Here is a 14,442-nt window from a genome sequence, read left to right on the forward strand (position 1 = left end):
GATTGCATACAAATCCCTCTTGCAACCCATCCTAGAATATTGATCAAAAATGTGGGACCCATACCAAATAAGACTAGCAGGAGGTATTGAACATACACAGAGAAGAGCAACACGAATGGTCACAGGTGTGTTTGACCTGTGGGAGAGTGTCACTAAGGTGTCGAAGGGTTGTGAATCAATACTGGATGTGAGGAATTCTTGGAAGGCTTTTAAGGGATGATTTTTAGGTAGTGGTGGTTGATCAAGTTGGGATCATAGTCAGAACTGTTCAAGACAGGGTTCAATGTCAAGTTTGCTGTTGGAAAGGTTTTGGGATTGGGTTGCAAAGTAATATTTCCAGCTGATATTATGTGTGAAGGAAAATGGGTCCTTCACCAAAGCAGCATGATTAAATGCACATTTAGGACTGAAAGTGAGACCCTTGGCTAATACAGATAATTCAGGAGGGGGACATTGCTTTAGACAAGAGGTTGAGAATGCTGTACTTTTGTGACTGGTTCTTGTAATTTTCAGTTATTGTTGTTCTGGGAGGCAGCAGTGAAGGCTGTGTGGATGTTAAGGAGGTTGACCAAGCTTGGTTTGTAGGAGATGAGTGGTGATTGATGGTGTGGTTGTTTGACTTGTTTTGAGTAGTTTATCTGTTGCTACTTCAGTGCAGAAGTGTTGTTATTTGAGCGCACCTTATAATGAAGGCAATTAAAATTAGTTTATCTAAAGCTACCTTTAGCTAAAATTAAGAATCATTTTTAAAATGTCAAGAGAAAAGATTCATCTACTAGTAAGAAGTAGAGAACAAAACGAGTCAGCTGAATATTTTATCAGAGACATGTATGCTATGAGCTAGTAATTATGTAAAAGTCTAATGTAATTGGGTAGATAAAAAATATGCTCTCCAAATGGTGGCAGGAGAACACACATATATAAAAGAAAAAAGGTATTACGTATGCAAGCTTTCGGAGCCAAAGACTCATTTGTTTGGCAGAAGTGTAGAAATCTTTGCTATATGGACTCATGTTGAGATTGATCTGTTAAAATTCCTGGAATCTCTAAATACATTCTCCCATTTAAATTATATATGGTCCTATTCCGAATCCCGTGCCACTTTCCTTGCTGTTGATCTCATCCTCACTGAAGGCCACCTACACACTTCTGTCCACATTGAACCTACGAACAAACAACAGTACTTACATTTTGACAGCTGCCATCCTTTCCATGTCAAATGTTTCCTCCCATACAACCTTGGCATTCGAGGCAGACGTATTTGATCAGACGAAGACTCTTTACAGCAGTACACCCACCATCATTCTCACCTCAGCCTTCACTGGATGTAATTACCCCACCACCATAGTTCAAAAGCAGATGTCATCCTATGCTGGTACTGCTGAGCCCTCTGAAATAGGAGTAAATCACTTGTCACTTAGTATTATCCCAGTCTTGAATGTATTAATTAGCACTTCGACAAGGCCATGACTTCCTAAAATCATGCCCTGAAATGCAGTCCATATTGTGTGAGATTTTGCCCACCACATCCAGAATAGCTTTTTGCTGCTTTCTTAATCTCCGCAATATTCTTGTCAGAACCTATGCTCTTTCTGCACCAATCTCTCTACCATTTGACTCCTACCCCTGTGACCATCCCTGCTGCAAGACTTACCATATGCACCCTGCTATGACTACCTATACCAGCCCTGCATCTGGCAAAATATATACTATCAAAGGGAGAGCTGCCTGTGAAATGAGACGTCATACTTGTATACAAACTGTTATGTAAATACTCTACAACCTTTTACATTAGCATGCCTATCACAAAGTTATCAGTTACGATGAATGGGCAAAAGCAGAGGGTATGTATTGGTAACACAATATCTGTTGCAGAGCTTGCTCTACAACATGACAGTTGTGACCTCGGTGCCTGTTTCATCACACGCGCCATCTTGATTCTTCCCCCCAGACACTAAATTTCAGAACTCTGCAGGAGGGAACTAGCACTACAACGTGACCTTGGTTCTGGCCACCCACCTGGTCTTAATTTACATTAATTTCATTTGCATTTTTTCACAGTAACTACTCCATTTTAGTTTTCTACACCTTTCATTTTCTGACTTGTCTATTTTTGGCTGTCACCCTCCCACCTCTATTACATAAAATGCGCTTAGCTTTTCACAGTGTTTTAGCAGTGTCTTGCATATTACCGGGTCTTCCACCTTTAAGGTCTCAGGTTTTCGAATCTCATCTGGTGCCATCTCCAACAATAAGTCTTTTCATCTCATCCTGTTTGGTAACCCACAATTCTGGGTTATTATTCTGAACTGTACCCATTTTCCTAAATCTCTCCAGTTCTTTTCCTTCACCCCTCTTCCTTCCCCTTCAACCCTTCTGCCAGAAGAAGGAGCCTTTGGCTCTGAAGACTTGCATACGTAATACCTTTTTTCTTTTTTAAATGTGTGTTCTCCTGCCACCACTTGGTGAGTAGACTTTTTTATCTGTCCAATTACATTATAGTTTTACATAATTTGTATCTTATCGTATGCATGTCTCTGATAAAATATTCAGCTGACTCATTTTGTTGTCTGCTTGGTACTAGTAGGTGAATCCTTTTTCTAGACACTTTAAAAAATATCCTTTGAAGTTTTAGTTAAAGTTAACTTTAGGTAAAGTAATTGTAACTGTCTACACTATGAGGTGTGCTCAAATAACAACACTTTTGAATTGAAGTAGCAACATGCAAACTACTCAAAAAAAGTTTTGCACCATCTGCATATATGCGAATATCTGTGGTCGTTGATTGTAGGGAAACAGTGAATGAAAGAATAAGAAATAACTGTACTTTAGAATGTAAACTTAAAAAAAGTACCATGGACGTTGCTGTTGGTGGGATGGCTTGCATAGCTCAGCAATACAGATAGCCGTACTGCAGGTGTAACTACAATGGAGGGATATCTCTTTAGAAGCCAGCAAAATGTGTGGTTCCTGAAGAAGAGGGGCTGCAGTCTTTTCAGTAGTTACAAGGGCAACAGTCTGGATGATTGACTGAACCTTGTAACATCAACCAAAATGGTGTTGCTATGCCAGTACTGCAAACGGCTGAAAGCAATGGAAAATCACATCTGTTATTTTCCCCAAGTGCATGCAGCTATAGTGTATGGTTAAATGATGATGGCATCCTCTTGGGTAAAATATTTCAGAGGTAAAATAGTCCCCATATTCCAGTATACAGACAGACACTACTCAGGGGAATGTTGTCATCAGGAGACACAAAACATGCATTCCACTGGTCGGAGCATGGAGTGTGAGATCTCCTAATTAAGCAGGTTCGCTGGAAAATTTAAAAAGGGAAATGGGTAGGTTGAAGTTAGGTACAATGGGAATTAGTAAAGTTCAGTGGCAGTAGGAACAGGACATATAATCATGTGAATAAAATGTTATAAGTACAAATTCAGATAGGGGTAATGCAGGAGTAGGTTTACCAAGGAATGCGGGTAAGCTATTGTGAACATCATCGTGAATCGTTTATCATAGCCAAGATAGAAACTAGGCCCACACCCACCATGGTAGTTCAAGTTTATATACCACTAGCTCCACAGATGATGAGTGAAAGAAATGTTTGATGAGATAAAAGAAATTAGTCAGATAGTTAAGGGAGAAGAAAATTTATTTGTGATGGGAAACTAGAATTTGATTTTAGGAAAACTAAAGGAAGGAAAAAGAGTTGGTGAATATGGAGTGGGGAAAAGGAGTGAAAGAAGAAGCTACCTAGAAGAATTTTGCACAGAGTATAATTTAATCGTCCGTAGCACTTGGTTTAAGAATTATAAGAAATGATTGTGTACATGAAAGAGACCTGGGGATGCCGAAAAGTTTCAAATTGATTATGTAATGGTTAGGCAGAGATTTAGGAACCACATTTTAAATTGTAAGACATTTCAAGGGACTCTGACGACAATTTATTTGTTATGAAATGTAGATTAACATTGAAGAAATTGTAAACAGGTTGCAAGTTAAGGAGATTGGATATGGGTAAGTTGAAAGAACCAGAGGTTACTGAGAGCTTCACAAGGAGTTTTATACAATGGGAAAGGAATACAGAAGAAGACAAATGGATAGCTTTAAGAGATGAAATAGTGAAGGTAACAGAGGATCAAATAGGAAAACAGACAAGGCCTAGTAGGAATCCTTGGATGACACAAAAGAAATTTAATTGATGAAAAGAGAAAATTTAAAAATCATCAAATGAAGCAGGCGAAAAGGATTACAAGCATTTAAAAAATGAGATTGACAGAAAGAGCAAAATTGCTAATCAGGAATGGGTAGAGGAATATATAGATTTAAGTGTTAGCAAGACTTTTTTGAAAGCATTTGTATGGAGTGTAACCATGTATGGAAGTGAAGCATGGATGATAAACAGTTTAGCCAAGATGAGAATAAAGCCTTTTGAAATGTGATGTTACAAAATAATGCTGAAGATTAGGTGGGTAGATCGCTTAACTAATGAAGGTACACTGAATAGAAATTTGTGGCACAACTTGACTAAAAGAATTAATTTGTTGACAGGAAAAATTCTGGGACATCAAGGGACCACCAGTTTAATATTAGAGGGAAGTCTGGGGAGTAAAAATTGTGAAGCTGATTCAAAAGGATGTAAATTGCAGTAGTTATTCGTAGATGAAGAGGCTTGCTCAGGATAGAGAGCTTGGAGAGCTGTGTCAAACCAGTCTTCAGACTGAAGATTACAACAACAACCAAAATAGAGACAGCCTATTTTGACGTGCAAGTCTGTGAAGTTGAAATCTGCCACTGGGTACACATTCAGGACTATATCACTCTGCTAGGTTATTGTAATATGATTATTTCTTTGCATTCTATCCATAATGCTGTTGACACATTGTTGCACAAGCCTGTCCCACTATTTCATGGCATGAGGTCATCCAGTGTGAGGAGATTTCCTGTAAAGACATTCTGCAAGTTGTAAGTGGTCCCAGGCATGCTTAGTTGGGTTCATATAACAGATACTGCCAACTGTTCCAGTTACTTGAGTCCTGTGTCCTGATGAGAAGTATGCTTTAGGTGGATGTAGTGTGTCTGTGCATTATCAAAAGAAGGCCATAGCTGAAATGTTGCCTGTAGAACTGGACAATAGGTTGGAGGATCCTCTTCCAATACCAGAACCATGATGACCATCAGGCAGCAGACAAATACTGCACTTCTACATCTACATCGACATTCCACAAGCCACCATACAGTGCGTGGCGGAGGGTACCCTGTACCACTACTTGTCATTTCCTTTCCTGTTTCACTCGCAAATAAAGCAAGAGAAAAATGACTGTCTGTATGCTTCAGTATGAGCTCTAATTTCTCGTATCTTACCTTCGTGGTCCCTACGTGTAGTGTATGTTTATGGCAGTCAGCCTCAAATGCTGTTCTCTAAATTTGCCAATGAAGAGAACCAAACAATATTGATACTGCCTCCAATCTAGGTGTTCACTTTTCCCTTTCATTCACTACAATGCCAATATGTTTGTATTACTGTTTTTAATGGATGTCTAGATTCCATGTTTAACATGTGGAGAGAGTTGCATACTATCTGGGTCAACACAGCCCTTCCAGTGACCAGAAAGGTGGCACACAGTTCTGCATTCTCCTGTGGGTACAGTAATGTTCTACTTCATTGGACGTTTGTTATCCCATGGAGACACTTTATCACCTCTTTGTATTTTTTGACAGTGCCCTCTCAAAAGGCTACAATAGACCACTAAGTTGACAGCCTCATAATTGCTGTTTGGAAAAACTCAACACTACATTTCTAATTACTGTTGAATGACATTCTGATTCCTTTTACATTAGTAAAATGTAAGCCTCTTCAAAGTAGTGCCATGAAAAATGAAGTAATAGGTGCTCTCTCTCTCTCTCTCTCTCTCTCTCTCTCTCTCTCTCTCTCACTCACTCACTCACACACACACACACACACACACACACACACACACACACACACACACACACACTATATCTGTGCCCTCACATGTGATACCTTTTTGTATGGTTTTCATTCCCGAGTACAATTGTGTGTGTGTGTGTGTGTGTGTGTGTGTGTGTGTGTGTGTGTGTGTGTGTGTTAGTTCATTGCAATTATGGCTCATTAATCTGTATCTCTTTGCAAGAAATATAGATAAGGCTAAAAAATTTCTGACTGTTCACCTAACTGTGTCCACTTAATTTGTGGTTAAAGTATGTCATTTTTAACTACCTTGCAATTACAATGTCAGTGAACAAAATAAACTTTCATATGTTGTAGAAGAAAGATGAAAAGAACAAAATGCCATATCCTGTATTTTTATCTTATCCAGACCCTGTAATGATTTAATCTATATTGCTTCTGAATAAAAATCTGGTGCTGTAACCATTATTCCCCTAAGTTTTCTGAGAACTACTATGTGATTTCCTCGGTGGTTGGAGTGAACTACTGTTTTATGACCTGAAGGTGGCTGTTGTCAGCCAAAAACAGTAATTTCATATTGCTGTTATTATGGTAGTGCCAAGAAATAAATTATTTTCAAAACAAGGATTTCAACAATCATGGGTGTCTCCTGTTAGACTGAAATGACATCATTTCCAAGACCTATTCTTATCAGAACGAAATCTCTACAGAGACAGTGAGAAAGTGACAGTGGGAGGCTTTATTCAAAATATGTAATGCATCACATAAAAATTCTAGACCTTTCTTTGCAAATGACGTTACTTCCCTCACTATACGTTTTGTGAATAGACCTCATTGAGACTAATACAAAGGCAGACAGTTTATTTGTTTTTAACTGTGCGCTACTCACTTTGTTGATTCGTTGTACAGTCTATTGCTCATATTAAACAGGATTTTCTACTAGTGTAGTGAGCTAAGTATATCTTATAAAGTGTCTTTCTGAATACATCTACATCGACACTCAGCAAACCACCATCAGCTGCATGGCAGAGGGTACGTCCCATAGTACCAGGTTTTCTTCCCGCTCCAGTCACAGATGGAGTGCAGGAAGTATGATTGTTTGAATGCCTCTGTGCGTGCAGTATTTATTCTAATCTTATCCTCATTATCCTTATGTTGGCAATACTGGGGGGGGGGTTGTAGTATATTCCTAGAGTCATCATTTAGAGCCGTTTCTTGAAACTTTGTTAATAGACTTTCTCAGGATAGTTTACACCTATCTTCAAGAGTTCTGCAGTTCAGTTCCTTCAGTATCTCTGTGAACTCTCCCATGGGTTAAACAAACTTGTGACCATTCAGAATGTCATTCTCTGTATATCCCTTGTTAGTCCTACTTGGTATGGATCTCAAACACTTGAGTAATATTCTAGAACTGGTCACACAAGTGATTTATAAGCAATCCCTTTAGTTGACTGATTGCACTTTTCCGATGTTCTACTAATAAACTGAAGTTTGCCACTTGCTTTACCCACAACTGAGCCAATGTGATCATTCTATTTCATATCCCTACAAAGTGTTGCACCCAGGTATTTGTGAGAATTATTCAATTCCAGCAGTGGCTCATTGATATTATAGTCATAGAACACTATTTTTTATATTATTATTTATTGAAGTGCACAATTTTACATCCTTGAACATTAAAAGCAAGCTACTAATCTTTGCACCCCTTTGAAACCTTGTCATTATCTAACTGAATATTTATGTAGCTTCTTTCAGAAGTACCTAATTACAGGTAACTGCATCATCTGTGAAAGGCCTGATGTTACTCTTAATATTGTTTGTAAGGTTATTAATACACAACATAAACAGCAAGGATCCCAACAAAGTTCCCTGGGGGACACCCAAAGTTACTCCTACATCTGATGATGACTGTCCATCTGAGATAACATGCTGCGCCCTCCCTACAAAAATGTCCTCAATCCAGGCACAAATTTCACTGGATACCCTATGTGATCGTAGTTTTGACAGTAAGTGTAGATGTAATGCTGAGTCAAATGCTTTTCGGAAATCAAGAAATACTGCATCTACCTGGCTGCACTGATCCAAAGCCTCATGCCATGTGAAATAACTGTGTGCTGGGTTTCACTTGATCGAAGTTTTCGGAATCCATGCTGGTTGGCATTGAGGGAGTCGTTCTGTTCAAATCACCTCCTTACGCTTGAGCTCAGAATATGTTCTAAGATTCTACAACAAATCAATATCAAGGATATGGGATGATATTTTTGTGGATTACTTCTACTGCCACTCTTGTAGACAAGTGTGAACCGTGCTGTTTTCAAAGAACTGGGCAAGGTTTTTTGTTCGAGGGATATATGCCAGATTACAGTTAGAAGAGGGGCTAATTCAGTCACCTATTCTGTAGAGCATTTGACAAGGGTTTCATCGGGCCCTAGAGCTTTGTTCAGTTATAATGATTTCACCTGTTTCTCAACACCACTGGCATTAATACTTACTTCAGTCATCTTTTCAGTGGTATGAGGATTAAATTGGCACAATTCTCCTTTATTTTCCTTTATAAAGAAACATTCAAAAATGGATTTCCTGGCTTTATACTGTTTGTAAATGTTGGTGCTGTTAGATTGTCATTATACTTTACATTAAGTAGAATTTTTTCCCCTTTCAACCTCACAAATAAAGTGTAAGTTTCCTACTATTAACATGAGAAGTGACGGACTGAGAACAGTATCAAAAGCTTGTTTCCATTTCATGTACTGATGTTTATCTGTCAGCCTATACAAACACTGACATGGAGAAATGGTTCAGTAAAATACTTTTGATTATGAGATTTTATCATGAAATAAAATATATCACCAAACAAAATTTGATTTGTCTAACCAAATCATTTGTTGTTGTTTTATTTTACACCATGAAGTGATCAGTTAACCCACAATATTTTTTTTTTAATTACACCCAGGCTGTTAAACTCTTCGCTCAGATTATATGGGTAAAATTCTAATGTTTACTTTTATTGAACTTTTTAATGATTTAGTTTGACAGCGTATAGCCATATAGCACTACAATAAGCTTATAATTTTGTGGCCACTAACTGTATGTGTCCTACAAAGAATTATGTTCATAGTATTATCTTTCTTTTTTTACAGTTGCGGAAGCAGTTAAAAAAGTTAATTATAAGGGATAACTGTCATCCAGCCAAAGCATCATTACTAGTGTGGGTTCAGATTCCAATGTGGATTTGTTTGTCGGCATCTCTGAGGAATTTGGTGTACATGTTACCACAGCATTCAGTAGGTACTTCTCAAAAATTTATAAAAGTATTTATAATTTTGAATAACTCTAAACAGTACATTGGAAATGGAAATTAGAGACAGGATCATTGTGTTGGAATGTATGTGGGGATGATCTCCCTCGTCAGTAATGTCATGGGAGTCAGTAAACTGCAATGACATGAATTCTCATTGCTACTGTTGTACTTAGACAGCAAGCATCACAAAGGAATTACTGTGCTGTCCATCCCGCTATCCCACCCATCCTTGTCTCCCACATCTTCCTCTCTCCTGCCCCTTCAGCAACCACCATTAGGTATGATGGGAGGACATTGTGTGTCTCGGGTAGTGACGATAGATCACAAGAACGCTACAAACCTATTTATATTAAAGTAAAGAAAAATTATCACTTTGTATGGATATTTATTTTTTCAGTTATTCATAGTAATTGAATTGAGTCTTCAATTTGACATTCAAACACCCCCAGCAGCTCAGGTGATTTGTTAGATAATCTTCACAGTGGCCAATTAAAAGGGTTTGTATGGCTAGTTCATTAGAGGAGACAGTTGTACCCAAAATAAATAATTAAACAGGTCATGTACATGCTGAAAATTGTATTTCTTGTTATTAAACAAGATTCTGGAGCTGCTGGAAAATTTTCATCATTTTATATGCATAAATCATTAGAGAGACCAACAAATTCTGTCACTTCAATCGGTACTGTAAAATGACACTTCTAGTAGAACCAGTGAAAACTGTCCAAGTAAACAAGATCTTAAATCCAAAGGAGCAGGGAGCCGTATGCTTTTACCAGTGAACTATGTATGGTATTAATTTATTGAAGAAGCTTTGTCACCTGCAAGGGGTCATATGCTTTCACACAAAAGATCTACTGTGGAAAAAGTAAGATGATTTAACTGAAGTAAGAAGTATTACCAAAATAGTGAAAAAGAGAATGTCAAGTGAATGCTGTTTTTGTGCTAACTTTTCATAAACTGAAGTTTACAGAGTTCATTGCAGCTGATTTTATCTGACAAAGTTATCACTTGTGTATCCAATCCCTCACTAGATTACAAGTATCCATAATTTGGGCATACCATAATGATCTGGTGCAGTTGTGATTTATCACCTCAGGAATCAGGTACTCAGTGTACCCCTTTGCTTGCTTCTATCAGTTACTCTGTTGAGGAATGGAAAAGTCAGGAACTAGAATGTATTAAAACACTTTACGTACTCTGAAGCAAAGAAGGAATTTAAGGCCAACCTTTCCCCACTTTCTGAAAGTTGTCTCTCTCAGCATTTAAGCAGCCCTTTCTGAAGAACAGTATTGGCACGCAATGGTGACAGGCATTATTGACACTAGCACCTGAAATGGCAAACATAATTCCAGTACCTGGAAAAAATGTACACCATCATGCACTGCTGAGTGACAATCAACATTGAAATGAACATCATCAGTATTGTTACACTAATTCAGCAGCCTTACAAACAAAACAGAAGTAGTAGATCACAAAATAAGAGTAATCTCCATCTCCTTGACCAATATCAAGCATAAAACAATAGCACCAGAGCCATCAGGCGATTTTTCACTAGTTATATTTGATGAATAACAAGCAGAATAATCATACAGATTTTGAAATCTGTCTCTAAGTTGAACGGTGTTGTTTCTGTGACCAACTGTGTGGAAAGTACCTAGAAGCACATGGTCAATCAGTGCCTTGTCTGAATCTTAGAATCAAGAAAGCTCCTTAGTCACTTCTGTGATTATCCAAGGAAATCATTCTTTGACTGACAAACTGGTCCTGATGGAGGTGGTTATCCATTTGGCTTTCCTATGTGAGCAATATCTCTCAAATGTTAACATAGTTAAGGGATGAAATGTGACACAGTCACAGTGAAAGACACGGCAATCCATTGTTTAATCCTTGTGGAATTGAAAACAGTCTTTGACTGCAGAATTTGTTTCTTTTATCCTGACACCAACCCTATGCTACTGGTCAAAAAGTTTTGTTATGTTCTAAAACTTTTGGTGGTGCTATCTTGGCTGCAAGTATGTCTTTTATATATTTATTTTTAAAAATCTTTGGAATATAGTTTTAGGAAATGTCAGCAGCTATGAAATACTATTAAAAATACACTCCTGGAAATGGAAAAAAGAACACATTGACACCGGTGTGTCAGACCCACCATACTTGCTCCGGACACTGCGAGAGGGCTGTACAAGCAATGATCACACGCACGGCACAGCGGACACACCAGGAACCGCGGTGTTGGCCGTCGAATGGCGCTAGCTGCGCAGCATTTGTGCACCGCCGCCATCAGTGTCAGCCAGTTTGCCGTGGCATATGGAGCTCCATCGCAGTCTTTAACACTGGTAGCATGCCGCGACAGCGTGGACGTGAACCGTATGTGCAGTTGACGGACTTTGAGCGAGGGCGTATAGTGGGCATGCGGGAGGCCGGGTGGATGTACCGCCGAATTGCTCAACATGTGGGGCGTGAGGTCTCCACAGTACATCGCTGTTGTCGCCAGTGGTCGGCGGAAGGTGTACGTGCCCGTCGACCTGGGACCGGACCGCAGTGATGCACAGATACACGCCAATACCGTAGGATCCTACGCAGTGCCGTAGGGGACCGCACCGCCACTTCCCAGCAAATTAGGGACACTGTTGTTCCTGGGGTATCGGCGAGGACCATTCGCAACCGTCTCCATGAAGCTGGGCTACGGTCCCGCACACCGTTAGACCGTCGTCCGCTCACGCCCCAACATCGTGCAGCCCGCCTCCAGTGGTGTCGTGACAGGCGTGAATGGAGGGACGAATGGAGATGTGTCGTCTTCAGCGATGAGAGTTGCTTCTGCCTTGGTGCCAATGATGGTCGTATGCGTGTTTGGCGCCGTGCAGGTGAGCGCCACAATCAGGACTGCATACGACCGAGGCACACAGGGCCAACACCCGGCATCATGGTGTGGGGAGCGATCTCCTACACTGGCCGTACACCTCTGGTGATAGTCGAGGGGACACTGAATAGTGCACGGTACATCCAAACCGTCATCAAACCCATCGTTCTACCATTCCTAGACCGGCAAGGGAACTTGCTGTTCCAACAGGACAATGCACGTCCGCATGTATCCCGTGCCACCCAAAGTGCTCTAGAAGGTGTAAGTCAACTACCCTGGCCAGCAAGATCTCCGGATCTGTCCCCCATTGAGCATGTTTGGGACTGGATGAAGTGTCGTCTCACGCGGTCTGCACGTCCAGCACGAACGCTGGTCCAACTGAGATGCCAGGTGGAAATGGCATGGCAAGCCGTTCCACAGGACTACATCCAGCATCTCTACGATCGTCTCCATGACAGAATAGCAGCCTGCATTGCTGCGAAAGGTGGATATACACTGTACTAGTGCCGACATTGTGCATGCTCTGTTGCCTGTGTCTATGTGCCTGTGGTTCTGTCAGTGTGATCATGTGATGTATCTGACCCCAGGAATGTGTCAATAAAGTTTCCCCTTCCTGGGACAATGAATTCATGGTGTTCTTATTTCAATTTCCAGGAGTGTATAATAGAAACAGTCTAGATTGCAAAAAAGTATTTTATTTCTTCAAATCATTACATTCTCTGTAAATGAAGTGACATGAAAGTTATTAGAAGACATATGAAGATAAACACAAAATAGCAAAAAGCTATATAACTGTAACTTCTCTGAAGATAACCACAACAGTTAAAAGCTGTTAAAAAAAGAAGAAAAATAAAAGAAAGAAAGAAAGAAAAGAAAAGAAAAGAAAAGAAAAATACCCTTGCCGTTGGCTGGAGCTGCTGCATGACATGCAGTTGGTGTTGCGTAAATAGTGTGTTATGACATTGATGGCAAATGGCCATCAAATACAAATAAAATCAATAAAAATACAATTGAGTATGAAATATTTGGGCCACGACAAGAGTCATGTAAATATAAAAACAGTGTTGCATAAAATATAATGAAAGAACATGTAAAAGAGGCATAATGAGGAAATAAATGATCAACATTTGAGCTAGACCCAAAGTACCCTCTATGGGGATTTGTGTATGACATCTGTTGTGCAAAAACTTCTTACAGAGACACAACCAGTAACCATAGTAACAGTATGAAGATCAGTATGTTCTGATTTGAAGTTAAAGATACAGAAGTGTGGCTTGCAGTTTTTGACTTTGAACTGTTCCCGTAGTTTTTTATACACCTATTACTTCTTTTGTATATAATGATGATTACTTTCCAGAAGTGACAGTGATGATCATGTGTGTGTTAGGTGTTCTTGCTTGTGTCAGTGTGTGCTGAGTCCCACTCCTGTGGAGAAGGCTTTAGCCAAGATATTACATGTAACAGATTTTTCATCAGACCTATCTGCAATTCAGTGTGTCCAGAATGAGACTTTCACTCTGCAGCGTAGTGTGTGCTGATATGAAACTTCCTGGCTGATTAAAACTGTGTGCCGGACCGAGACTGCCAGAAGTAAAGCTGTGAGGACGGGGCGTGAGTCGTGCTTGGGTAGCTCAGTTGGTAAAGCACTTGCCCGTGAAAGGCAAAGGTCCCGAGTTCGAGTCTCGGTCCAGCACACAGTTTTAATCTGCCAGGGAGTTTCAATTCAGTGTGTCATCTTTACGGTAAACAGCAATGAATCCCTTTCATAATATTGTTGATATTCAAAACTGGACTTTCTATTGTTTGAGAAATAAATCTGTAGACATTAAGAATAAATATGTAGAATGCTAAAAATGTGTGTTTTGTTTAAAAAGCTTTAGGAGTTCCCACATAAAAAATTTGGAAACATCACTTCTCAGTGTGCCCAAGTACATGTGTGAGAAGGAGAATTGCAATCAAAAGTACATCAAAAAGTATAGACAGATTCAGATGGACAGTCTTCACTGTTTTTGGTATGACTTTTGAGTTTGGTTTTTCTGGATTCCATAGTATAATGTTTAAGATGCCACTCAGCAGTTAACTTCATTCTTAATTATTAGCATTGTGTCACTGATATTCCAAAACTGTTGGTTTATTCAGATGTAATGTTTTATCTCCACCAGCTTTATTCACATGATTTTAATTCAAGTTTAACCATTTGCTACACAAATGTTTGCTTAATTCCTATTTAACCCTTCATTACACAAGTTTTGGTTAATGTCTCACATTCTTCTCACTAATTTGCAATACTTAGCAAATGTCATGGGATAGGTACCTGATATGAAGTGAGGCCGCATCTGCCTGTGCAGA

At 39.4% G+C, this 14,442-nt stretch overlaps 1 protein-coding gene across 1 annotated transcript in view; it reads left to right on the top strand.

Annotated features, from left to right (window-relative positions):
- LOC126272672 (cytochrome c oxidase assembly protein COX18, mitochondrial) overlaps positions 1 to 14,442 on the top strand; it is an 84,411-nt gene that overhangs the window by 24,607 nt on the left and 45,362 nt on the right. The window contains exon 3 of the mRNA XM_049975693.1: positions 9,073 to 9,220. Within this exon, the coding sequence (XP_049831650.1) occupies positions 9,073 to 9,220 (148 nt within the window). The remainder of the gene's footprint in view (positions 1 to 9,072; positions 9,221 to 14,442) is intronic.

The sequence above is a fragment of the Schistocerca gregaria genome, chromosome 1 (genome assembly GCF_023897955.1).
Source record: "Schistocerca gregaria isolate iqSchGreg1 chromosome 1, iqSchGreg1.2, whole genome shotgun sequence".
NCBI classification, from domain to species: domain Eukaryota; kingdom Metazoa; phylum Arthropoda; class Insecta; order Orthoptera; family Acrididae; genus Schistocerca; species Schistocerca gregaria.